Source organism: Perognathus longimembris, chromosome 14, assembly GCF_023159225.1.
Source record: "Perognathus longimembris pacificus isolate PPM17 chromosome 14, ASM2315922v1, whole genome shotgun sequence".
Taxonomy (NCBI): domain Eukaryota; kingdom Metazoa; phylum Chordata; class Mammalia; order Rodentia; family Heteromyidae; genus Perognathus; species Perognathus longimembris.
The window spans coordinates 46,313,848-46,340,688 of NC_063174.1; the positions used below are offsets into that span (position 1 = coordinate 46,313,848).

Below are 26,841 nucleotides of genomic sequence, written 5' to 3' on the forward strand. Positions count from 1 at the left end.
TTTAATTCTATACTTATATTTTTCCTCTTTTAACAGCTTTATGCTATTATTGATTTATTCCTGCTACCCATACTGTGCCAAAGGCTCTGCTAATCCATGTGACTCTGCAGATAGGACCATTAGTGAGAACAAAAACCACATGCCCTCCTATTGTCTTATTCCTGGGCAGACCAGACTCAGAAATGTTCCAAGCAGGGCTGACTGATGTTATAGGTGGTATAAAGAGAACACTGAGTTTCAGTCTACCTTCATTTGTAAATCAGTGTCTAATATTGGAATAATAAACCCACACTTGCTTCACAGGCTCAGAATTAATGATCTCACAAGGTTATTTTGAGATTAAATGAAATAATTTATTGGAGAACTGTACTTTACCAAACACTTAAGAAATGCTAGAATCTCTCATTCCCCTAATGGGCATCTCCAGGAGAATGGTGGCGAGCAACAAATCCTACCACAAAGTAATTCATAACTGTGTGACTTTATTTTCCATAAAATACAAGCACACATACAAACAGACAGACACACATACACACACACACACACACACACACACTCATCTAGTTCTGCTTCTGGACAACTCAAGTTGTCTAGAAAGTCTTACCAGAAAGAAAAAGATAGAGAAGTAAGAAATACTCAAGGAAAACTTCATAAAGCTAGTTATAGAGGACAAGAAAAAAAATAATGCAATCTATCTTTCGTGCCATACTATCAAAGAGAAGTTTTAAATTCTCCCAGGAAAACTTTCAGAGTAATTAATTAAGAAAATGTCCCCTGCAGTTTCAAGCTTCAGTTCTGTAACTACAAGGCAATAAATGTGATCTATGCAATATGCTACCATCCAATATTTTAAAGTATTTCAATTTTATATTTCATGACATACATGTTTATTTTCAGCAACCACACCTGGTAGCTGAAGTATTGTAAATCCCAACTTAATCTACAGTAAAGAATAATTAATTAAGCTTCAAGTACTCAAGAATTCACATCATTAAAGTTTACATTATGTTCTCAATTTATTAATTAAAATATTCTCTTACTATCACTAGTGTTCAGTATCACTGATCTTCTTAACAAGCTAGTAACAGCATAAAAATAAAATGCTAAACATTTTTAATTAACAAGACTCTAAATAAATAAATCATGTTATACCAGAAATCATTTCTTAAATTACTTAAGAATATTAGTATAGTCCAATATGGAATAGAAAATATTGCTTTTGTTCATCTCTGGACTGAACAATGATGACTTCTAGTACTTCTACAAATGTCATGACAGTAGATGTTCTTTGATTAAAATAAATCTGAAAAGCTAATCTATTATACAGAATAACAGAATGAGTGTGCCTAAAATAAATAAGTACAGTGTAAACAAAACATAAATAATAGAACCTCATTTCTAACCTACCTGTTAGAAAAGAAACATAGTTTTACAAGTCCTTGCTCTGTTAAAGTCCCATAAAAGATTTTTAAGAAATTATATTCTGTTCCACCAAAATCCACCAATTTCAGAAATTGCACAGAAAAATCAGCTGGAAAGAGGTTCTCAGGAGAGGGAATGGGGAAGGGGAAGCGGGGAATGAGGGAGGAGGTTACAAACAGTACAAGAAATGTATCCAATGCTTAACGTATGAAACTGTAATGTCTCTGTACATCACTTTGACAATAAATTAGAAAAAAAAAAAAAAGGAACAGTCGGAATAGAGAAACCAAAGGGGGAAGGAGATATTGAGATCACTGTGGCTGTAGAAAGACAAGTAGATGAGAGCTCTTTTAAGTACACAGTGTGTTCAAAACATCAATACCTTGAACAACACAGCAATTTTACAATACTGGAAAAGAAAAGCTGGGTCATATCTCTTTTCTGTGTTAAAATAACTTATCCTCAAGCCATGAATAAGCTAGAAAGCTGTGTACATAGTATTCTTGATGCACCAGTCTTGGTGCCTCAAATATCTACCACATTACAAACATTATACTTTGGAAGCAGATTGAAAAAAACAAATGTAGTGAAAAATTCTATCGACTGCAAAGGCTCAATAGCTGTGTGCATATAAACATATAAAATGATAGTGATGAAAATGAATTCCAAGATATGGGAACAAAATGCTTTTTGTTATTTTGGTTTTTGGTTTTTTTTTTTTCTCTTTTCTCCATTGTCGCTGTTTTTGTTTTCTGCATCTTTTTGTCAGTTTATCTGTTTGGGGGCGGGCAAGGGAGAGCACAGAAATGGTGGGACAGAGGGGGAGCAAATGCAGCAGTGATATTAGATATTACACTGAAAATGAACTACACAACTTGTTGGAAGTTCAGGATGGAAAAACAGGGAGAAAACAAGCAATGAAATGACACTGTTCAAGAAGAAATATACTTTTACCTGACTTATGTAAACTGTAACCACTCTGCATATCATCTTTACAATAACAATTTTTGTAAATTCTAAGGTCTGGCTTAAATAATAAAAACCTGTACACAGAAATAGGAACATTAAATGTCTCTCCTTCACCGTATATTTCAAGGCTGTTTATACCCTCATCCTTTCTTTAGGCTTGCATAATGCAAAGATCAGTTAGTCCCAGTCACAGATGCTGACAAATAGTCAAAACAAGGAAAACACTGCACAAACCACTGCAATAAGTGAATTAAAAAAAAGGGGGGGGGTCAGAGAAACAAAATTCTAACAGTTGGGTTTTTTTTCCAAGATGCTGATCCTAACCTTTCCTTTTTTTTTTTTTTTTAAGTTTTTATTATCAAACTGAATTACAGAGAGGTCACAGTTTCATACATTAGGCACTGGATACATTTCTTGTACTGTTTGTCACCTCGTCCTTCATGCCCCCTCCCCCCTCCCCACTTCTCCCCTCCCCCCCAGCACAGTCGGTAGAGCATGATACTCTTAACCTTTACTTTTGATCCAATCCATTTCTACCTTCTTAGATCTTATTGTGCCAATTAAGCTTTTTTTTAACCTATTCAGTCTTTAGACTCATGGTTCTTTCTAATCATTTATATGATCCTACAAACAGAAAATAGTCCAAAAGTTATAACCATTCTACTCTCAGGAACCTAGTCTATTTTGTACATTTTCATAGTTTTAATATTGTTTTTTCTGAAATTTAGTTCACATAATTCTAGGAAGTTAACACAAATATCAATACAGATTGGTCTAAAATTGCTATCAACAGTATTACAGTGTTTCTAAATAAGTCACAGTTATTAGAGAATACTGCCATGAAAAGAATAAAAAGGTAAAGCATTTATATACTGTTACTGCAAAACAGAATGCATAACTGAAATAGTAAGAAAGACAATACTGTTTCCTGATCCCAGAGTGTCAAAAAAGGAAAACACTCCAATTAAGTTTCTTTTTTTTTTTTTTTTTTTTTTTTTTTTTTTTTTTTTTTGGCCAGTCCTGGGCCTTGGACTCAGGGCCTGAGCACTGTCCCTGGCTTCTTTTTGCTCAAGGCTAGCACTCTGCCACTTGAGCCACAGCGCCACTTCTGGCTGTTTTCTGTATATGTGGTGCTGGGGAATCGAACCCAGGGCCTCATGTATACGAGGCAGGCTCTCTTGCCACTAGGCCATATCCCCAGCCCCCCAATTAAGTTTCTTAATCAGCCTATGACTGATAGTGGCTGATTTGTCTTTCATGTTTGCAGAGTTCAATAAGTAACTAAACAAATTTCAAGCAGGAAAGAAAAAACTCTAGATCAATGTCCGGCTATCAACTCTATCTTGTTGTTATTGTATTATGGTTTGTTTGGCTTGGTTTAAATTTTAGTTGAGCCTCTTGTGCTACTCATTTTCTAAAGCATACTGCTCTCCCAATTAAGCCATGCATCCAACCCAGCTAGTTAATTAGGGATGAATCTTGATGATTTTTCTGCCTAAAATGGCTTACACCTTGATCCTCTGACCTCAGCCTCCTGAGTATGACATAGTAGTACCTAGCTTATCTCTATCTTTATAAATCGAAATGTGGGAAGAAATTACATGGCCTATTAAACATATACTTTTCACTAAATATTAATGTTAAAGTTCCTTTTTATTCATGTTGCTTCATTCCTTTATTCATTCACTCACTCATTCAAGAAATAATCTAATGTGCCTCCAAGGTACTGTGAGGCACTGAGGAGATGGCACTGAATAACAACTGAAAACCACTGCTTTGCTGGAACCTGTTCCAGTGAATACAATATCATTCTAAACTGGATATCTGGTGAAAATCCACAAGGCAAGTGAAAAGATGTTTCTGGACAAGGTCTGTCCTTTGCTATCTGCAACAACCACAGACATTACTGCTAGGGTTAAAGAGAAAACAGTTGAAATTCAGGAGACATAAATGTAGGAAGCTAAGGCATATTTCTGTACTGCCAACTCCTCTGCGTCTTGGCTAACACAGGTGTTAACCAAAACCAGACCATTTGACAAGTGAGGCCTCTGCTACAAAGGTATTACTCTCCAAATGGCAACATGATTATTTTCCTTCTCTTACTATTAGTATTTTCTGACTTAATCTTTTAGGAAAAGATAATTCTTTAACATGGAAGTCTTTAACATGAATTTATTCACTTCTAAATGTACATTAGAATGAAATTTAACAGTAATACACCAGTTAGAACTATGCATACAGTTAGGAGAAATATTTTTCATCCATTGTACTTATAATATCAGAGCAATAGGTTTCTGGTGAAGAGCGAACCTAAACTAACAAAGCTAAATGAGCAGAAGACCTATACTAAACTGGAAAATAGGTAAGAAAACCCAATTTCATCTTTAAGGTAAAGGAATTTCTAGGGCCATATTAATATAATATTCTAGAAATAAGACATATAAATAGTTTTTATATTATTTATAGATTATATACTATGTAATATATATTACACAATATATATTATAGATTTTATATTATATAACATATTAGGTAATATATATTATATTACATATTATTATATTAGTATTATATAATGTAATTATATATTGTATTAATATATAAGATATTGTATAATATATAGTGTATTGTTATATATTATATGTAATATATAGTACAGAATATATTATATGTTAATGTAATATTAATGTAAACATATATATATGAAGAACATTGTGATAGTCCAAACCACACAGACATGTAAAGGATGCTAAGCTAAGTCTTATGTTTAAATAAGAGATCACAATTCTAGATTAATAAAAATAAATAAACCAATAAATTACCTTCTTAGTTTGTGACTATCCATAAGCAGATACAAAGCAAGAATTCAACTTTATCAATACCCCTCCTTCCCAATACCACTGAAAAAGGCAAATCCTTATAACTCCCCTCAAGTAAATTTTAGTTTCCAATAAATCTCAAAGTGTCAGGAATTCTTATATTTATACCTAAATCCTCCCCATAGTAGCTGAGTGTTTATCTTTACTCCAACTCATAACAACAAAGAATTTCTCTGTCAGTAATTCCTTAACTTCTGAGAAGTAATTTCTAAACCCATATCCTTTTGTAATCCTGTAGCCCAACCCTACAACTCCAGAATAACCAGGAAGTATAGCACAACTTACACCTACAAAGCCAGTATCACTCACAAGAAAAACCACTTGTCCCTAGGCCTCGGAAAACCTAACATGAATTACTTCAAGTGACCCTAAAAGCTAAAAATATCAGTTCTAAAAATGGCATTAGTTTCAACAAATAGGAAGCTTTTCCATTTCAGTTACATATAAGTAGCTTTGTTCTGTCCCATAAGTTACTAAGATTGTAAAAGGAAACAAATTTAAATATAAAAAACTATCAACTCTGATACTTCAGAAATATCTAAACTTAAACATCAGTTTTGTCCATCTCTTTTATGTGCACCACAGTAAAAAAAAAAAAGCATAATTATGTAGGGAATAGCATTATAAAGATAAGTACTGTAGAGAATATATTTGACCATTTTTCCTGTGCAACTCCTGCTTCATTTTTCAAGATTCAAATTAAATAACATTATATATAAAATAGCCATAAGGACCTAAACAGAAGTAATTGGTACTTCTCTTCCCACCAAGAATATTCTGCTTATTTTCTAATATTAATATAATACTATATTTATTTTATTCTACTGTATAATATTTACAAGTCTTTTAACTAGGCAGTATTTGTTTGATAACAAATGAAATTCCTTGTTTTTGTATCCACCAGAAAATACCATACATAATAACTTGCTTTATTCACAAATTGACTGCTTGTGGTTTTGAGCAAGCATAGTCAAAAAACAATTTTAATTTAAAAATCAAGAGAAATTTCAAAAGCAATTTTAACTGCTACATACATTACATAGCTCAGTAAATACAGAGAAACTCTTAAGTCACCTATTGTTCTACAATTATTGAAATCCCTGTGTGGTCTGCTGAGTGTTTCACTATCTTAATTTTATGAAAATAAGCCTTAAAAAGAAGAGAGGGCAGGGGATGTGATCAAAGGGGTGGGAGAAGAGGGAAGACAAAACCTTGGATCAAAGAACAAAGACATTTATATAATGTTTGTCTTTGCTATTTCCTATGTTGATAAATAGGTTTATAATTATTATAGTTAATATTCTCAATTGAGAATTTTAAACTGATATATAAGGCACTGTCACTAAAGCTCTTAGAGTCTTCAACATCTTTAAGAATGTACTCAATCACTTCACAATGGTAAGGAAGAAACAATTCCTAAATGGTATGTGCAGGGAGAATAATAATTACTAATTTACCTTTTAAAAGAAAAAACAGGGCTGGGGATATAGCCTAGTGGCAAGAGTGCCTGCCTCGGATACACGAGGCCCTAGGTTCGATTCCCCAGCACCACATATACAGAAAAAGGCCAGAAGCGGCGCTGTGGCTCAAGTGGCGGAGTGCTAGCCTTGAGTGGGAAGAAGCCAGGGACAGTGCTCAGGCCCGGAGTCCAAGGCCCAGGACTGGCCAAAAAAAAAAAAAAAGAAAAAACAAAACTTACTCAAAAAAGTATTATCATACAGTAATATTAAGGGCTGGGAATATGGCCTAGTGGTAAAGTGCTTGCCTCATATAGTAATGTTTAAGGGACAGTATACTAGGCTTCCTGTGGTTTCCCAATAAAGCTCACTAATAAAATAACTTAAGTCAAACAAAGTAAATACAAAAGATTTCCATACACAACTTTTCTTCCCATTATGATGCGTTCTAACTATAACGTGATGAAAAGCACTTTTCTAACACTTTCATAAAACCTTTAAAGTTAGATATTCTCTCAACTTCCCTTCTCTCACTCCATTGTTTCCATTCATTTGCTTACAATCTTTCATATCTTACATATTTATTTCATTTAATTCTATCACTTAACCAATATAATATAAGCTAAACAAGTGTAGGGATTTGTTTTTCTGATTTATTCACTGATAAATTGAGCAACAGAAAAGTCTCTCTCACAGAACAGGCATCCAATAAATACTCATTGAATGAGTTCACAGATATTTTACTAAAGTAAATGAAATAAAGCCTTGTCCCTTTACCAATAGAGAAGTGGAATGTCGGACCAAATTATTACTTGCATATCCAGTTGTGAGGTAGAAACGCACACAGGAGAGGACACTTTGGCCAAAGGAAAACCCTCAAACCCAACAGGTTCCCTTTCGATCACACGAATGGAGAAAGATGAGAGAACAAGAAACAAGGAAAGGAGATGGAACTGGTAGGAGTCCAAAGTGAAGGAAACGCCAATGGACTTTTTCCAATCCTAGGGTTCCATGAAGGTAAATGAAGTAGAGTAAATGTGGGAGCAGTTGACTCACCTCGCTTCTCCTGGTGTATTTCTTCCAGAAGCTGCTCCTGCCTTTCTATCTGTTCAAAGAGACACTGGAGCTCCGAATCCTTATTTTCTGTCAGATCCCTGAGTTGCTGCCTGCACACCAACAACTGGTGTCGCAGGTTTTTCTCTCTGTTTTCTCTCTCTTTCAGTTCCTCACAGAGCCATTGAAGTTTAGTCTGAAAAAGAGGTTAAATCTTTTTCTTAATCTAGAAGACAATAACAAGCCAGATATAGGAATAAAAAAAAAAAGTAAAGATTGAGGATCTGGAGAATGATAATTGCAATCAAACTTGGGCAAAAAGTTTGAACATCCACATTTTAATTTGCATACAGTTCAGAAATTAAGCCATAATACTCTCAGATTTTTATCAAACTCTTGGGAAACCCCATCATCTTTAGAAATACAACACCAAATCAGAGTTTGGCCTATTAAATTTCTAGTCATAATACAGGTAGTCATTTGACTTGATACATGGCATTTGAAAATTTTAAAACACCCCCAGAATACAGCATTTTATTTCAGATATTTTACAAGAAGACAAAATTCCTAGTTACAAGTCAAAGAATCTATATCCTTATATGTTGAGAAATGCAGGTAGAAGGGGAGTACCTATAAATTGGAGGGATAAAGTCAACATTTGTCCTCAACAAAGAGACAATAAGAAAGTTAATAAAGGCAATTCTCTTTTTTTTTTTTTTTTTTTTTTTGGCCAGTGCTGGGCCTTGGACTCCCTGGCTTCTTTTTGCTCAACTTGAGCCACAGCGCCACTTCTGGACGTTTTCTATATATGTGGTGCTGAGAAATCAAACCCAGGGCTTCATGTATGCGAGGCAAGCACTCTTGCCACTAGGCCATATTCCCAGCCCAAGGCAATTTTTTTAATAGACTCTAGATTTTACTTATCATTATACTTACATATTTTAAGCAGGATTGTGAAAGAAATATTTCTTCCACCTTCAATACAAAAAAAAATCCAGTCATGTCTCATGGCCTTCCCAAATATGGCTGCCTATCCTCCACCTCCAGGTTATTTTAAGTAAATAAGAAATAAAATGAGTAAAGTATGTGTGATAAGGGATAACTAAATGAACTCTGACTTGCTTCTAGTGAGAATGTAAAATGGTGTGAATTTCCTCTTTGGAAAAGAATCTGGTAATTTCAAGAGGTTAAACAGAGTTTACCTTATACCCAGGAATTTTACTCCTTAGTTTATACCCAAAAGAAGCAAAGATATACATGTCCATACAGAAACTCAAACAAGCATGTTTATAGCCACATACTCACAATAGCCCCCAAAGACAAAACATGCAAATATTTACCAAATGAGAATGATAAATAAAATGGTGTATACCCAAACAATGGACTATTATTTGGCAATAAAAAGAAGGTAATGATACATGCCACAACATGGAGAAAACCTTGAAACATTCTGCTCAATTAAAAAAGGCATTCACAAAAAGAAAACCCCATATACAGTAATTCATTTTATAAAATGTACACAATAGAAACATCTATGTGGTAATATCACGTGTGGCCCAGAACTGTGGATTAAGGCTAGAGGCAAGTTCGTGGGTGAGGAACAAAGGGATCCTTAGTTTATTTGGAGTAACAATAATGTTCTAAGAAACCATTTTGGTGATGGCTACACAGCTCTATATATATGTTAAAACAAACACTGAATGGCATATTTGTTAATTAATTATATAATACATAAAGCATGTATCAAGTTTTACTTAAGCAAGAAAAAAACAATGAAAATTTAAAGGGTTTAGAGATAAAAGTAAAGTAAGGCTAGGAAAATAAAGCCACAATATAATCTCCCAGAATGGACTGAGATCTGGCTTTAGTACAAAACTTGAAATCCATTCACCCTATGACACTAGAAAGAAACAGAACTCCTCCAACTTCAAGTGAGCTGTGGGGTCCAATTAGAATTCAAGAAAATATAACAAATTCTGTTTGTTTTTCAATATTCCCTTTCCAGCATTCATACAAATACAAAATAAGGGGACTGGGAATATGGCCTAGTGGTCAAGTGCTCGCCTCATATACATGAAGTCCTGGGTTCGATTCCTCAGCACCACATATATAGAAAAAAGCCGGAAGTGGCGCTTTGGCTCAAGTGGTAGAGTGCTAGCCTTGAACAAGAATAAGCCAGGGACGGTGCTCAGGCCCCAAGCTCAAGCCCCAGGACTGGCAAAAAACAAAACAAAACAAATACAAAACAAAAGTTCCCACAAAATCTGGGTTTGGTAGGATATGCCTATAATCCTAGATATTCAAGAGACAAAACTAGGAGGATTTCAGTTTGGAAGCCAGCCAAGCAAAGAGCACTGTCTCAAAAATCAAACTAAAACTAAAAGAAATGGAGGGGTGGTTCCAATTATAGAGTACTTGCATAGGAAACCTGAGGCCTGAGATCAATCCTCACTATTGCCAAAACAAAACAGTTTCCATGAAAGCAAACAAGAAAACTTGGCCAACTTCTTGCCAAGTTAAAAAGAAGCAGCTAGTATCACAATCTCCCATTGAAGTTTAGTAAGAATACAGGTGGGGCTGAAGATGTAGTGCCATTATCATTAAACTCTCATTTCTTTAATACATTCTACCACAGACAGAGACAGAATGCAAATGAAAAGAGTAATAGACAAAACATACACATTTCACACTGACAGTTGCTCACATGTTGTGGGTAACATGAAGTGCCAGCCATAAGCTCAAGTGGTAGAGCTCAAGTGGGTAGCTCAAGTGGTAGACCCCCTGCCTAGTAACCACGAGGCATTCAATTCAAACCACAGTACTGGGAGGGGAGAAAAGGTGAAAGGAGGAATGGGAAGAAGTTAATTAAATTTTTCAAAAAACAGGTAGTAAGACAAAATGGATTCCTGAGATTACTAAACATCAGTTCTCCATTTGAGTCTGCTGATCCCCAATGATTAAACTGCAAACATAGAAAATAACTTCACGTTTTCCTTTTTTCAATGCCTTGCTACTTACACCATCCTAATCTTTGAACTTGATTCATTTCCTACAATAACTACTACCAACAACAACTTTATTCATTGGATTCTTATGCGAGAAAACAAAAGGATAGCCCAAAACTATCCTGAAACAATATAGGCATTGGTTTTGATACATGCTATGGATTCAATTGTATTCTCTCCCTTCAGTGTACATTTATTCACTGACATATTGTCCTTATAGTCTCCCCCAAGTTTGAGCTGTATGAAGGTAAGGACTTTAAGACAGTGATAGAGCTTAAATAAATCATAAAAGACCCTACTGCAACAGGTCATCAGAACTCCCTTTCTCTAAGGAACACAAAAGGTGGCCCTCTGTATCACAGGAAGACAGATCTTACCAGAAACCAAAGCTGGCACCTTCACCTAAGACATACAGCTTCCAGAACTGTGAGAAGCATTTTGTCTGTTGTTCAGGCCACCAAGTGAATGGCACATTATACCAACTCCAAACACTAATAAATAATAACCTACAGCTTTAATTTACTCATATGAAGCCTTTGTTCTATTGCCAAACAAAACATAAAATAACTTATAGTTAGGTGCTTGCTACAAAATCAGTATGTAGAATATATTATTCATCCAAAACAAAATATCAATTTATGGAAATTTAATCAACCGATAATCAATTATGGGAACTAGCATTTATTAGATAAACACTCAGAATTGTCATTAAGTATCTTGGAGAAGTAGTTTGAAACACAGTACAGGAATAATTTTAATAATTTAAATAAGAATTAGCACAAAATCTTCTATTAATGAGTCACAGAAGCATTTTACATATTACAAAATAGGTTGTTTTATTTAACAATTTCAACAAGGATCACTAAATAAACCAAAATAGTGAACTTAAAAATAATGTAGGTTTTACCTAAATTCTTGTCACCTTATAATTAGGTGGGAATATTCAAAAGGACCTAGTAAAACTACCACAGTGATCTTTTTTAATTTCTGAGTCCTCTACTGAGATTTAGTGTAATAATAAAGTCACTGAGAAGTAACTCAAAGCTGAAAACCTAGGAAAACAGAACATTTGAATGAAAAGATTACAGCTTGCAGAGTTAATAATAAGGACCGATCATTTTGCTACTTTAACTACTATGCTTCCTTCATCAAAACTCTAAAAATAACTTTGAAAAAGTTGCTTATATAAGAACCAGAGAAAAAGAAAGAGAATGGTGACCTTTTAGAATGTGTTCAGCCACCAAAACAAGGACTAAAAAGAACTACAAAATTCAAAGCCACATCGACTTAAAAACAGAATTGGAAGCTCGGTGCTCTATTCTGTGGCTTCAGCCTGTAATCCTAGCTATTTGGGAGACACAGATTGCTGGGGTCATGGTTTGAGGCCAGTCCAGACCCAAAAAAAAAAAAAAAGTTCATGAATCTCTTCTCAAGGAAGAGTTGGAGTCAGTATGGTGTGCCAGTTATAGCTACTAGGAAACCTAACAAAGGTAGATGGGGCCAGAGCAGAAAGAGAAACCCTATATCAAAAATTAACAAGCAGAGGCCAAGGCTTAAGGTAAGAGTGCCTGTCTAGCAAATACCAGGTCATGAGCTCAAACCTGGTATCAGAAAAGAAAGAGAGCGGGCTGGGAATATGGCCTAGTGGCAAGAGAGCCTGCCTCATATACATGAAGCTATGGGTTCAATTCCCCAGTACCACATATATGGAAAACGGCCAGAAGTGGCGCTGTGGCTCAAGTGGCAGAGTGCTAGCCTTGAGCAAGAGGAAGCCAGGGACAGTGCTCAGGCCCTGAGTCCAAGGCCCAGGACTGGAAAAAAAAAAAAAAAAGAAAGAAAAAGAAAAGAAAGCGAGCAAGAGACCCAGGAAGAGAAAGAAAAGTCCAGAGGGGGGAGATTGAGGGGGACAGAAGGGGAGAGATAATAGTAATGATAATACTAGTAGATAATGTTGGCATTTTTGGAGGTGATATTGGAATTTGTACTCTTACTGGTGTTGGCTTATTTGGCACTGTACCAGTTGAGCTATGCCTCCAGTCCAACTAAATGATGACTATTTTTGGATATGGAGTCTTTTTGTGCTTTTGTACTCAGGCTGGCTTCAGATCACAATCCTTTGAATGTCACCTTTCTTGATTAGCTAGGATCACAAGAGTGAGAATTATACATTTTTAAATAATACTTTTCCACATTTTACTTACTTATAAGTATAAGTAAAAGAACCTCATAAACATTATATATTTTAAATAACATTTTCTCCAAATTGAACATATTTCATATATGCAATCTAAGGTATATTTCCAAAAAGTGAATTAAACCATCTTGCTACTACAACAAGGAAATGCTAGCTGATTACACATTTCTTCAATAAGCATTAAACGCAGTAGGTCTGATACTTCTCATACAATTACTCTATCATGAAAAAATAATACTCACAAATATAAAGTTTATATTCAAGAAATGATGGCATAGAATTCAGTAACTTAAGTTCAGAGCCCAGTAACTAATCATGTTGATAGTATTAGGTAAAGCTCAAAATCTGAGTTTTCTCAAGCCTCAGTTTTCTTATCTACAAAATGATGAGGGTAAACCACATAATCTCTGAAGATACTTCCATAGTAGAACAAGGAAAAGCAAACATTCTTCAATTCAGAGAGCACATTATAATACAAGAAGTGTTTCACTTTGGGATGTTAACAAAAAGGACCATTTAAGAAAATTGCCACTGGCCATGGATGAAAATGAACTAGACAACTCTTGGGTAGAGATTGGATGCGGGGGAGGTGGGGTGAGACTAGGAAAGAGCCCTCACTCTCTATGAGAGGAAAGGTACTCATTACCTGACCCAAGTAATTGCATTCCCTCTGTACATCACCTTTAAAATAACAATGAAGTATGCAAAAAAATAAATAAATAAAGGCGTAGGGTGGCCTACGCCTATAATCTGAACTACTCAGGAGGCTGAGATCTGAGACTCGCAGTTTGAAGTCAGCCCAGGCAGGAAAGTCCAGGCAACTTTTATTTCCAATTAAACACGAAAAAGCTGCCAGTGGAGCTGTGGCTCGAGCAGTTAAGTGCTAGCTTTAAGCAAAAATGCTCAGGGACAGGGCCCCAGGCCCTGAGTTCAAGCCACAAAACAAAGCACAAAAATAAAGAGAGAGAAGAAAAAAAAAAAAAAAAAACACAGGCAGGATACACAGATGCCACAGGTCCGGCCTTCCCAGAACCTGCAGGAGGTCCTAGAAGGGCAGCTTACTTCAGAGACCGCCCAGCTGTCTCTTTGAGAGCTACTCAGGGCCCCGGAGGAAATTATACATGGATGGTTGAAGTGGGTGATATAGCAGTCGGTTCGTTTTCTGGAAAACTCTACAGCGTTTTCCAAGGCCCTGGCAACACCCCGTTGGCCTCCCGTGTCGGGGTGACGGTGTGTGCGGGTGCACCCAATCTCATCACCTCTGTATTGCAGCTGCTCCGGCAGTGTCCGGCGATCCCCATAATGAGGCAGACGGTGAGGCTTAATCACAGTGTGCTGAAGTTAATAGAGGGCGGGGGCTACGCGGACTTACAGAGCCAGAGTTGATTTCGGAAAACTAAGTCTGGTAATGAAACCTAACAAACAAATAAGGCAACTCTTATTGAAATATTAGACTCTTTAGGGGATTTAACATTAAACAAATATCGTTCCTCGTGACTTGTTGGTTTATTACTTGCTGGTTCTACCTGGGCATAAGGCAGGGTACAAGAGCTGAATCAGACTCAGTTCCCTGATTAAAGAAAGAAAGAAAGAAAGAAAAGAAGGAAATTTGCAAATAATATAGAAGTATAGCTCTTCCCCACATAAAGTAACAGTTCTGATCAAGTCACAGAAGTACTTGAGCGTTAATACGTTTATTGAGCTCTCGTGTCCTTGCAATTTATTCTTCTGTAATATTTAAGCTATGGAAATACCTCGAGTGCCAAATGTACTAAGGCTGATATAATTATTCTTTTAAGTGAACATTTTTTTCACATTTAAAGAAGTACTTTAATAAGTATTAGAAATAAAATGAGACACAAGAAAGGCACACAACTTCCCCCATCAAGCTTACAGACTAAATAAAGAGAAGAATAATTGGAAATTCAATACAGTGGGAGAAAGGCCAAGAAGAAAGTGCACAACTTTCTTACAGTGAAAGGAAAACATTACCTTTACAGTTTTGTATCATGAGGGAATAATTGATAATGGAGTACCCTCAGAATTAAACGTGTAAGCAAAGGGGCATGCAGGACCCTGATTTTAGCAAAAGAACAGGTGACAGCAGCTTTCCTGTAATCACTACCACAGCGGTAAGATAGGGGAGCAATAGAGACTCTTGCTAGTATGTGGTTCCATCCATCTGTTCTAGATATTAGAAAGTATCCCTGTTGGCTTTTTGTGAACATCTTGGATTCTTCTCAAGATTTGATCCCCAACACTGATGTGTGCCCTCACTTCGCTTTGGACTTAAATGTTCCAACAGAACTTTCTGGATAACAATTCCTGCTCTGGAATCTCCTTCAATACCTCTGTTAGCTTACCTATTTAGGACTCTGGATGCCCATTCGTTCAGGTATCAATTCTTTCCTGGAGTCTTTTAGTTTGGCATGAAAATCTGGGCAGCTCTTTATGATCCTTTTACATAACACCAATCATGAATGACAAGTTCAAATCAGGACATTATTCCTGGGTTTCTTTCCTCCATCACCCCGACTATAGGGAAAGTCTCCCTGACTTTTTTCTAACCCCCTCTAATCTACCTTCCATGTAACTGGTATAGTGAGATTCCTAAATAACCTCGTGTCAAGTCTTTTTCTAAAACTCATTTGTGATTCTTCACAAAATGAAGGTCTGAGTCCAAGGCCTAAAAATGATACACAATCCTCTTCTAGAAGAGCCTCATGCCAGTCTCTGCCTGGAGTCCTCGGTAATGTTTGTCTCACCATTTCCTATTCTACTCCTGTCAAATCACCTCAGAATTTTTTTTTGCATGTATCATGCTACTTCTCATCCATGACATTCCTAAAATCATTTCTCTGCACCTATGTTTGTTCTCTTTTACCTGCATAGCCTCAAGATTCACCTAAGGTAGTTGATACCTCAGCTTCAGTATACTTCTTCCTCAGCTCTTACATATAATATTGAAGTTATCTGCATACATAGCTGTATTTTCTTAAATAGCACAGATTCCTCAAGAGGAAGAGACATGGTACTCATTTTTATGCCATAGCAAATAACTAGGATGTCACAGTAACACAATAAGATCTGTTCAACTGAAAAACAAATCGACCTCTGCATGTGCTGTTAGAATTTATAAGAAAAACACATCTAATCTATGAATTATTCCTCTTGTGGCATCACTTAGTGGCCACCATACTTTTCTTCCTTCTTATACTGTCTTATCCTGACCTTTCATTGGTGATTATCTGTGAGTCTGGTTCACCTCTCAGTTGGACTAATCCTCTAGTTCTCCTAGAATTAGCTCCAACAGAAGAAATTCATTTAGTAGATTTATGAAAACAATTACCAAATGCCCTCAGAGGTCTTTCCAATACAGCAAGATGTCAGCATGGACTAGCTGAACAGCAATTCTACTTTCCATATAGTTTTGTCCTCTGATTTCAGATCTTATCTTCAATACTTACAGCGCTGTCCAGTCATAGTTTGTGGGAATTGCAGTACTGTAGCCCATCAATAACCTAAGCCATCTTTCTAGTAAATAGATTCAATTCTTCCTTAGTCAGTTGGTCAGCATGGTATTTTTTTTATCATGACCCTTTATACTGTAGAACGAACAGTTGTCTCATGCAGTATTAAAACTGGTCTGATCACAAGTTCAATCCCATTAAATGATAAGGGAAAACTGCTCACTAGCTTCCAAATTAAAGAGCTATGATTAAGAGTCATCTCTGGCTCTCATAATTTAACTCAACTACAGCACTGAAAGCTTTCTGTTTGGAAATGATAAAGATTTTAGCTTGAAAGCAAATTCCAAATACATTGCTCTTGTTGACAGAATTGGAGTGTTGGAAAAAAGAAAAATGCTTAATAGAAGTTTCATGCCAAAACATTCTGAAGTACATATTTTCTTATACAAGTGGCCAAAACACCAAATTTGCATTGTTTCTAACAAATATAGCTAGAAATGCACATGGCCAATGTTTTAAAAGTAGAAGAAGGAATTTCACAGAGTAAGGTAGATTCTAGTGTGATCACAACACATTTGTTTCCTTGTCAAGAATATTTTTTTCTTTAAATAGGGTTGTCTACACATAGGCACTCTTTGAAAGTGACGACTGTCTTTGCACCATTTCTCACCCACACCAGATTCAATAACCTCAGTGCATTATCTAGGATTACGCAGTCTCCTTTTCCTGCCCATGTTGTATGTATCCATACGTACCCAGCTAGAGAACATCTACAATTTTCTGAGACCAAATTTAAATGAAGACTTTTCCAGTGACTTTCTGTGAGATGCATATAGCACCACACCTTCCCATCCTCCCAACACAAACATGACAAGTTATTTGTCTTCTTCTAAGCTCCTTTGCTAGTGTATACATACATCTGCAATAATAGCACATTTCACAGGATGTCTAAGTTGATTTACATCTCCATTTCCTCTCTATATGCTACATGCCAAGTACATAACTTGTAAACTGTTGAATCTACAATGTTTGACACAACAAATGTATCCTGGCTGAACAATTTTTAGATGAATATATGAAAAAATATGTGTATATGTATAGGTATATAGTTAAGACATTAATTGTTAGTGGCATATGGTCTGATATTCCATTCTTTACCAAGCACCAGACAGCTCACTTTCCTTCTCTGCGACCTCATTTGCCACATTTTTAAATAAGATAAAAGGACTGGGGGAGGTGAACAGTTCTACCCTAATGGTAGAAAATATGCTTAGCATGCATAAAGCCCTGGACTCAGTCTTCAGCACCAAATCAATAAATAAACAAATAAACAGCCAAATGGACAAAATCCTAAGGTTCTTTCCTATAATAAAATCCTGAAAATCAAAATGTTGAAGTTTATAGTAAAGATGAATTTCTTATGGAACATAAATAAAAAGAAAGATTTTCAATGCTGGTGCTTTAAACTTGAGTAAAAGACATACCAGTGCATACAAATTAATACATAAATATCTAGCAGTAACTAAATTACTCATAGCATTCCATATATATGTTAAGTTTATCTTACATACAGAAGTAGCTGACAATTATTCCATAGGAGAGTATAATGTTTGTAATTAGACGAGAAAACTGTTCAATTTTATTTATTTTTGCTTACCTGATGCCATAGCGTCAAAGCCCCATGAATAAGGAAAGTTATGTTTTGGTTGAACTGTTGGCTTGTTGGTTTGTGTTGGTGAAACTGAGGACCTCCATGCTTGCTAGTGCACCTTGGTCTAACACTCTATCACTTGAGCCTCGGTCCTACTTTTCATTGGTTATTTTTGAGATAGGGAACTGCACTTTGCCCAAGATCATTGCTGAGCTGTGATCCGCCTATTTCAGGCTTCTCATGTTTGCTGAAATGATAAGGCGTGGCAATGTGTCCAATTGGATGCGCAGATGAAGTCTCCTGGGCTTTTCTGCCTCAGCTCACCTTGGAACTGTGACCTTTCCATTCTCAGTTTCCTAGGGTAGCATGGGATGCTAGATATGTGTCACTGTGCCCAATTATATGCATATGTCTTTGAATATGTCTTTGAATTGTTCTGACTGACTCACCTAGAAACGAGATCTTCTCATTCTCTCCTTCCAAGTAGTGAGGATTAAAGGTTGGCACTACAGTAAACCTGCAGCACTTTATGAACACTCAAAAAGATGAAGTGATTTTCCTGAGCCTATGGAAATGGCAGGTCTTTGACTTACCCTGAAGAACCATAATGTATTAAGTATAATAAAAAAAAAATGAAGGTTAGCTGCAACTTCCCTGACCTTTGACATTTCCAGATAAATCTGAAACACATGGAAAAATTCCTAGGTACTCAGGAGGCTGAAATCTGAGTATCACAGTTTAAAGTTGGACTGTGCAAGAAAAGTCAATGAGACTCTTATCTCCAGTCAACAATCTTCACAGAAAGTAGAGCTACAGCTCAAGTGGTAGAGCTCTAGCCTTGTGCAAATACCTAACAGACAGCAACCAGGCCCTGAGTTCAAGCCCCATTAAAAAAAATAGAGAGTAATTGGTCTTCTTGAAAATCTAGGTTTTTTTTACATTTCAACTTCTAAATATTAAAATTAAAAATTTGGAAGTTTCTCAAATATGCTTCAGTGTTATCTTCCCCAATGAGGTATTGCAGCTTTGCATGCTCTGTTATATGACAAAACATACAGCAAAAAATAGGATATCCTGAAGATCAAAAATATTACCTTGCTTTCTGCTAACCAGCGATGTGGATCGTAATGTATATCAGGACCAGAGGAAAAAACCTATAAAAAAAGAAGAAAGTATCACGAATAGATTTTTCTCTGGCATGAACTAATATAAATGAAGTTATTTACCATAGCAACCAAAAGCTTAGTCCCTAAACTTATGTATTAAAAGAGAAAGAAAAAAGAGAGGGAAAAACTGAGAAAGCGAAGGAAGAGAAGGGGTGACATTGTCCAAAAGGAAATGTACTTTATCTCACTGATGTAACTAAACCTCTGTACATCATCTTTATAATAACAATTAAAAATTTTGCAAGAGTTGGTACCAAGTTTCATTTGATTCTAGCCATTATATACTGAATACTTACTTACATTTATTTACTTGCCAATGTTCAGTGTTTACCTCAAATGTAGAGACATGAAAAAAATCAATTATAAAGTGCAACTCTCATTAGAATCTCTGAAGGCTGATGCCACAGAATTTCATGTGGCAGGAAACCTTGATTAAAGTCTGTCGACTTCATTTTTATGTGTTTGTTTTCCTTGATCTTCTTCGATGTAATGTATTCACAGAGGCTGATGATTACATGGCAACTTAATTCTTTGCCTCATTTATCTTTCTTTAACTTAATATCATGAGACCACTTTGTTTCTTCAGTGACTTTGAACAGACAAAACCTCAACTCAACAGCATGCAAGAGTGCTTTATATTTCAAAGTAATAAATTCTATATTCAATTGTCGTATTTGCTGCCCTGATTTCCTTTACAACAACACATTTATAAAATATCTTGCATCCAATTTAACCTTCTTACAGAAGTAACATTATATTAAAAAAAAAACTCAGTGACTTCATAATTTTAAACATAAAGTATCTTAGCATTCCACTTACTTTGTATCCTGCAATGTATGGTATTTGTTTTAGGATCACTTTCTAGATATTTTTTAAAATAAAGAAATATCTGCTCCTATCTTCAAGGCTGTCCATACCTCCTGATATGTGTGCACCTTATTCCCTTTCCAGGAATATCATTAGTTCATCCCTCTGACACCATATCAAAAGTAGTATATTCTTATATAAACCATGGCTTCATCTACTTTTCTATCTCAATCTCTTAGAGATTTTTGCCAAAATTTTCTCTGGTCACCCTCACTTGCAGTGTTTTCTTCCTCTCCCAAATCCCCACCATTCTACTGCATATTTTTAAACCTCCATTAGTCATCGATTATGTTGTTGCGGGTTTTTTTTTTTCACATTTCTCAAACTTTTGATGATCTAGGATAAAATGCTCAAGATTGAAGAAAAATTTTTGATATAAAGAACGCAAGTTCATGTGCTTTTTTTAAGTTTAAGAGAGTAGCCTTGAGTACTGATAAATAGTGCGGTCTAAGCTCCCTAGGCTGAAGGTCATTGCCTGTGAAGTGGACAAATTGTCTTATAAGACTAAAATATAGATTGAATGCAATGAGAGTCAGCATAGTTCACTCAGTTCACCTCAGTTCACTGACTACTACTGCTCATGAAGTTACACCCATCAATTTTAATGAACTTCAGGATGTGTTATGATATGAACACAATAATGAACAATTGTCATGAAAAAAAGAGATGATATATCATAAAAATTAGAAGCTATATCATGATAAAGAGTAACTATATCCAAAAATATTACCAAAAGAGACATTATAAAATACCAGTAGCTTACATTAGTTTAGTATCTCTTAAGTGCAAAAAAATTTCAAATAATAATGTATATTTCTACATCATTTTACTTTATCTTCATAATGAGCCAAGTTATAGATTACACAAACTCATCTGAGGTCAAGCATTAGAAATTTGAAGAGATGCAATTTGACCCTGTATCTGCCTGGATCCAAAATCTATGTTTATCATGCTCTACAACTGAAGAATATTCTGATCAGTTTTAGGGGAGATCAGATTAAAATGAAGACATTATTCAGAGCCTGAGTTCAGCTCTTGAATAATAAAAGATTGGCCTGTAAGAATGATGTATCCTTAATACTTCTAAATGTTTTATAAGGATAGAATTTAATTATATGTCTGCCCTTATATTTAAAAACATATGAATTTATTAAAACAGAATTAGTGACCAGAAAAAATAAAAATAATTTCAGCATTCTGCAGAACTTTTCTCAAATCATTTATTACAAATCTATTATTGAATCTATTCCACAGCATAGTCACTCCTTAAAGAAAATGGCTAAAAAGTTTACCAGCAATATTATATTTTTAATATGTGACAAGGGGCTAGGAATATGGCCTAGTGGTACAGTGCTTGCCTTGCATACATGAAGCCCTGGGTTCGATTTCTCAGCACCACATAAAGAGGAAAAAGCCAGAAGTGGTGCTGTGGCTCAAGAGGTAGAGTGCTAGCCTTGAGCAAAAAGAAGCCAGGGACAGTGCTCAGGCCTTGAGTTCAAGCCCCAGGACTGGCAAAAAATAATAATAATAAATAAAATAAATAATGAAAATAATAAATAAAATAGAATAATAATGATAATATGTAACAAAAATAACTTTGAATACTCTGCTTTTAGAAGCATATTCCATGATTGTTCTGCCATTCTTCCATAGAAGAACAAAAAAAAATCGTTTTGTACTTAATAAATCTCTTGGTGTTCTCATAGAAGTAACAGCAAATGCTAAGTTCATTGGTATCCAACTTTTTTTTCAATTATGTAACAACAAAATAATGTTAGTTACTAATGTAGGAAGACCTATAGTGAAAAATATGTAGACTCTTCTAGATTTACTTCCTACCAAAGACTGGCATTGAATTAATCTTTCTCTAAAGAAGGAAATGCAAGTATCAATTACCACAAACACTGGAATAAGAAGGAAAGGGAATTTGTGCCCCTATCAGGAAAAAATTTTGCCTGCAAGGTTGACATATATAACATGATCAAAACATTTCCATTTTTATATTCTTGCTGGGGCTGGGAATATGGCCTAGTGGCAAGAGTGCTTGCCTTGTATTCTTCCATTATTAAAAAAAAACTCCTATCCATACCTAAATATATAAATATAAAGCAAACTTTAACTCATTAAAATATATTACTTTTAGGTAAAATTAGGACATACACATAAGTAAGTCCAAATTAGAACTTGAACATCAGTAAATCAGAAATGTTTGAATTTTAAAATCCCTGTTAGACAGGGGAAAAAAAAAAACCTAAGCCAATATTAAAACACTGAATCAGCCTTGAGCCAGTCTTCCTCCTAAGACCAATTACTGCTCGTATTAGCCTTCCATCTTCCCAAACTGACAACTTACATTTCTATAAAGAAGGTATGTATGTAGAAATACAAATATTAAAATTTCTATCAACTTGATCAAAATCTCCCAATTGGAATATTTCCATTAAGACTGCATCCTAACCTTTGACTACATAAACTTACAGTTTTGTTTTCTTTTAAACAATATTTATAAAAGAGAAAAAGAAACAAGAAAGAAAAGCAAGGATAAGAAGAGGGAACCATGGAAGGCAAGATCATTTCAGAAGTGGATAGGGACAAAGGAATTACAACACAAAAAGAACACATGAAGATCAAAAGCACTTAGATATAATACCATACTTTTGAGTTTTGTGGGATCATAAAATAAAATAAATATCACTCTAAGCGAGGCTGAACCACATTGTGCTATGGGTACAGAAAATCAAGGCAATACAATGCTAGCTGTCTATTGTGGAGTCATATGAAAACCTTCACTACAACTATAAGTTGATGAGGAATATTAGGTTTTAAACAGAGAAAATATTAATTGAATATATTTTAAGTGGTTACTTTCTTAGTTTCCAGAATAAGAATGTCAAAGTTTAAAGTCTTATTCTAACATTTAACTAAATAGATATCTACAGTCAAGTTACTTCACCCCTCTAGAAGGTCTCATTTTCTCTAAATTGAATTTGATTAAAGTACTTTATAGACTAGTTCGTTTTCAGGTTTAGAGATGGTCTAAACAATACTTACCTTAGGACCTGCCATACAGAACCCAACAGATGGCAATAGGTAATACACTACTAACAACAACAAAAGCTGTCTATAATCATGAAAATTCAAAACCCAAGTCTCTTGATTCAGAATATTTTCCTTACGCAGAACTGCTGAATTTCATAAACTTTCTTTTATAGAGTGAGATACACACAGAGGTAATTCAATGGAATTATCTCACGACATTACTATGCAAGGAATACTATGCGTCATTCCTTAAAAATGTAAGAAGCTATATCACTTCATAAAATTTTCTGAAATAGAAAAGTGACCACTAGGTAATCATATATTACCATCCCATTATAATTACAAATTATGAAACTAACTGAAAATTTAAGGTACAATGAGAACTCATAATTACTTTCAATTTCTCCATTGAATCCTTAGAGAAAGTTTTACAGGCTGCATCAATTTCCTTTCCTATCACACCAAGAATGGATTCCTGTTCTGTCTCCAGACAAAGAAGTTGATCTTTGAGCTGCAATCTGGCCTCTTCCATTCTCCTTAAGTGCTCTTCTTCATTACTTATATGCTTTTCCTGTGGCATTGAAAAGAAAACAGAGTTGATCATTAAATAAAGCCAAGAAATACTTATCTGGATAACCAAATCAAAGAAGTGAATCATAATGCACATTTGACTCTGTCAGTCCCTTTACTTTGCTAAAGTAAAGCACTCTACCTGCCTATGAAATGAGATAAAGTTATAGAATGCAAAAGCCAAGAAGTTTGAGAAGTTGTGAGGAAACACTAAAACAAAACTGTAATTATTCTAAAAATCTAAAAAAAAAAAGATACAATCCTTTTCATTTAATAATGGTGTCATTAATGAATCAGAGGGTAAAACAAGCTAATGCCACAAACTGACTTTGGATTTGCCCTAAATATTAGTAAAACATTGGAAATGTAAACTAAAAATTATGATGCCATTCTGTTTTTCATTAGAGAAAAGCACATATTACCTTTATACACCACCTGCTCCTCACCAGCACAATGGAATCCTATGCTTCTATCAGAAAGAATGACATTGCCCCATTCGTAAGGAAATGGAAAGACGGGAAAAAAACATACTAAGTGAAGTGAGCCAGACCCAAAGAAATATACAGGTAACAAGTTTGACAAGAAATGTACTCACTGCCTTATGTATGTAACTGTAACCCCTCTGTACATCACCTTGACAATAAAAATAAAATATAAACAATAAATAAAATAAAGGAAAAAAATTTTAATCCTAACATTCTTTGTACAACTCTTTAGTAATAGCAATAAACAGGTCAAGAAGAAAAAAATGGTCACAGTACAAAAAAACACACATGCATTTAAGCCATGAAAATTTGATAAGAGCAAAATGGAGACATATTCCAAGTAAGCAAATATATTTAATGAAAAAGGTTTTAAGGAATCTGTTAAGAGATTATAGTAAAGACTCTCTTCTAGGAAAATCAAGTCTCAATCACTATATACTTTCATTCACAATTTTTTTTGTTCGTTTTCTGGAAGTTCTGGGGATTGAACTCAAGGCCTAGACCTTTCAAGGCAGGTACATCACCACTTGAGCCATACCTCCTTCTGCAAACTCATCTAAGTTGAAAGTACTGAATCTGAAAACACAAATCTAAAGTATCCCAAAGTCCAGAACTTCTTCAACACTAATTCAATGTTCCATATTTTGAAACACTTGGATTTTGAACTAAGGATAAACAAGAAAAGTCATTGCAAATATTACAAAATCTGAAACACATTTGGTCCCTAGCAGTTTGGATAAAGGCTGGTTAATATGTACTTGAGAAATTCAAAGTTGTATTGCGTAAGACTTATAATTGAATAAAAGAATTACTAGATTTTTTAAATATCAACAGTGAATCAAAGTCCTGACCGCTGGATAGTATGTAGAAACCTCAAAATATGTTTTAAATTAAATACAACAAAACCAGAAAGATTATATGGGGGGAAAAAACAGCTTGAATTTCAAAGAAATAACAAGAAGATCAAGTCATTGAAAATTCATCATAAAAGGAAGATGTTTTACCAAATGAAAGATAAATGTTATTTCTTTCATTTCAACTTACGTTAAATGAGCAAAATCTGCTCAACCCAAAATGATGGACCTTTGAAATCTATGTCCTGCCATTTTCTATAGCTTTACCTTCCTGCTCTCTACTGTATTTTACTTAAACTAGTTTCTCATGTCTTTCTTGACCACTTCTGATTTCTACCACTCTGATACAAGCTGGACTACTTCCTATAAGAAAAGGTCACCTCAATCCACCACTCCAGTTTGGCACTCAGCTTTGAAAACATAGGAAGTAGACCTTTGTTTATTTAGTAGAGTCATCTTTCAGCAGTAAAGTAACATTAATGTATGAATTTGAATGCCATTCAGTTAACTATACTAGTTTCCAATGAGAACCACAACTGCCATATGGGCCAAAATGTTGTGTCAGTATTATTATTACGCTATCTCCTTATAGCATGAACTAAATGGAAATTCAAATTATTATTCAAATGTGGAATAACCAAAAATCAGAGCAGAGTTCATATTATGAAATGACGTTTAAATGGCAGCAAGCTCATAGCAATGTGAAGACTCAAATTTAACGATGTCCTGCATTTCTACACCCAATGTGGATACTGAACTATGATAGGTTTCTTCTACATAAACATAACGCCTTCAAGAGACTGTAACCCCCTCATTGCTATGTTAATAAGAAAGAAAATACTGTATTGAGGTCATTGATATGTTAGAAGGCTGTCCACATACTTAATCTAAGGAATTCACAGCAATGTTCTCATAAACTATTTTTGTCACTAGAGACAGTCATCTGTTTTGTGCACTATCATCTTTTTGTGGTTTCTCTTACTTGTGTATTATTGCTGAAACAACTTTTGCCATAATTTGCTATTTTTTGTTGCCATACTAGAATTTTACTTCACAGCCTCAACTTGTGAGACAGGTGCTTTACCAATTAAGCCATGACACCAGCATAATTTGTTATAGTCATAAAAATGTTGATATTGTCAGTAGTCTCTAACTGATCATTTCAGTGGAGACAAAAGCTCACTGCCCACTCTATTACCCTTTGTGAGACAGTGTCACATGTTCCTTTGGAGTGAAAGGGCTCACAAGAATTCAAGATCAGTAGGTTCAACTACCTTCTACTTCAGAAATTCCTCCCATGACAGTAATCCAACATGAACACCACAAGTTCCAACAGAGTGCTTTACCTCCTCATTATTATAAACGCTAACCTTAAAAAGTGATGACATTTCCACCTCCACGAAATCTTTTAACATTCCAGGTTAAAAAAAAATTCCCTGTTCTTTCCCACGTTTTAATTTTATTAGGCTTCTGAAATTAAACCACGTCCTCTCGAAGTGCTCAGAATCTGAAATCTTAACTTTGGGTGTGTTTCTTTCATTCAAGAATTCACTTGTGGGGCTGGGGATATAGCCTAGTGGCAAGAGTGCCTGCCTCGGATACACGAGGCCCTAGGTTCGATTCCCCAGCACCACATATACAGAAGGCGGCCGGAGGCGGCGCTGTGGCTCAAGTGGCAGAGTGCTAGCCTTGAGCGGGAGGAAGCCAGGGACAGTGCTCAGGCCCTGAGTCCGGGGCCCAGGACTGGCCAAAAAAAAAAA

The 26,841-nt window shown here is 35.2% G+C and overlaps 1 protein-coding gene across 1 annotated transcript in view; it reads right to left on the reverse strand.

Annotated features, from left to right (window-relative positions):
• The window catches only part of Cep128 (centrosomal protein 128), a 273,808-nt gene that overhangs the window by 129,729 nt on the left and 117,238 nt on the right, over positions 1–26,841 (reverse strand). Inside the window, exons 18-20 of the mRNA XM_048362214.1 lie at positions 23,567–23,743; positions 19,195–19,254; positions 7,784–7,976 (exon numbers count right to left, since the gene is read on the reverse strand). Coding sequence (XP_048218171.1) covers positions 7,784–7,976; positions 19,195–19,254; positions 23,567–23,743 — 430 coding nt within the window. The remainder of the gene's footprint in view (positions 1–7,783; positions 7,977–19,194; positions 19,255–23,566; positions 23,744–26,841) is intronic.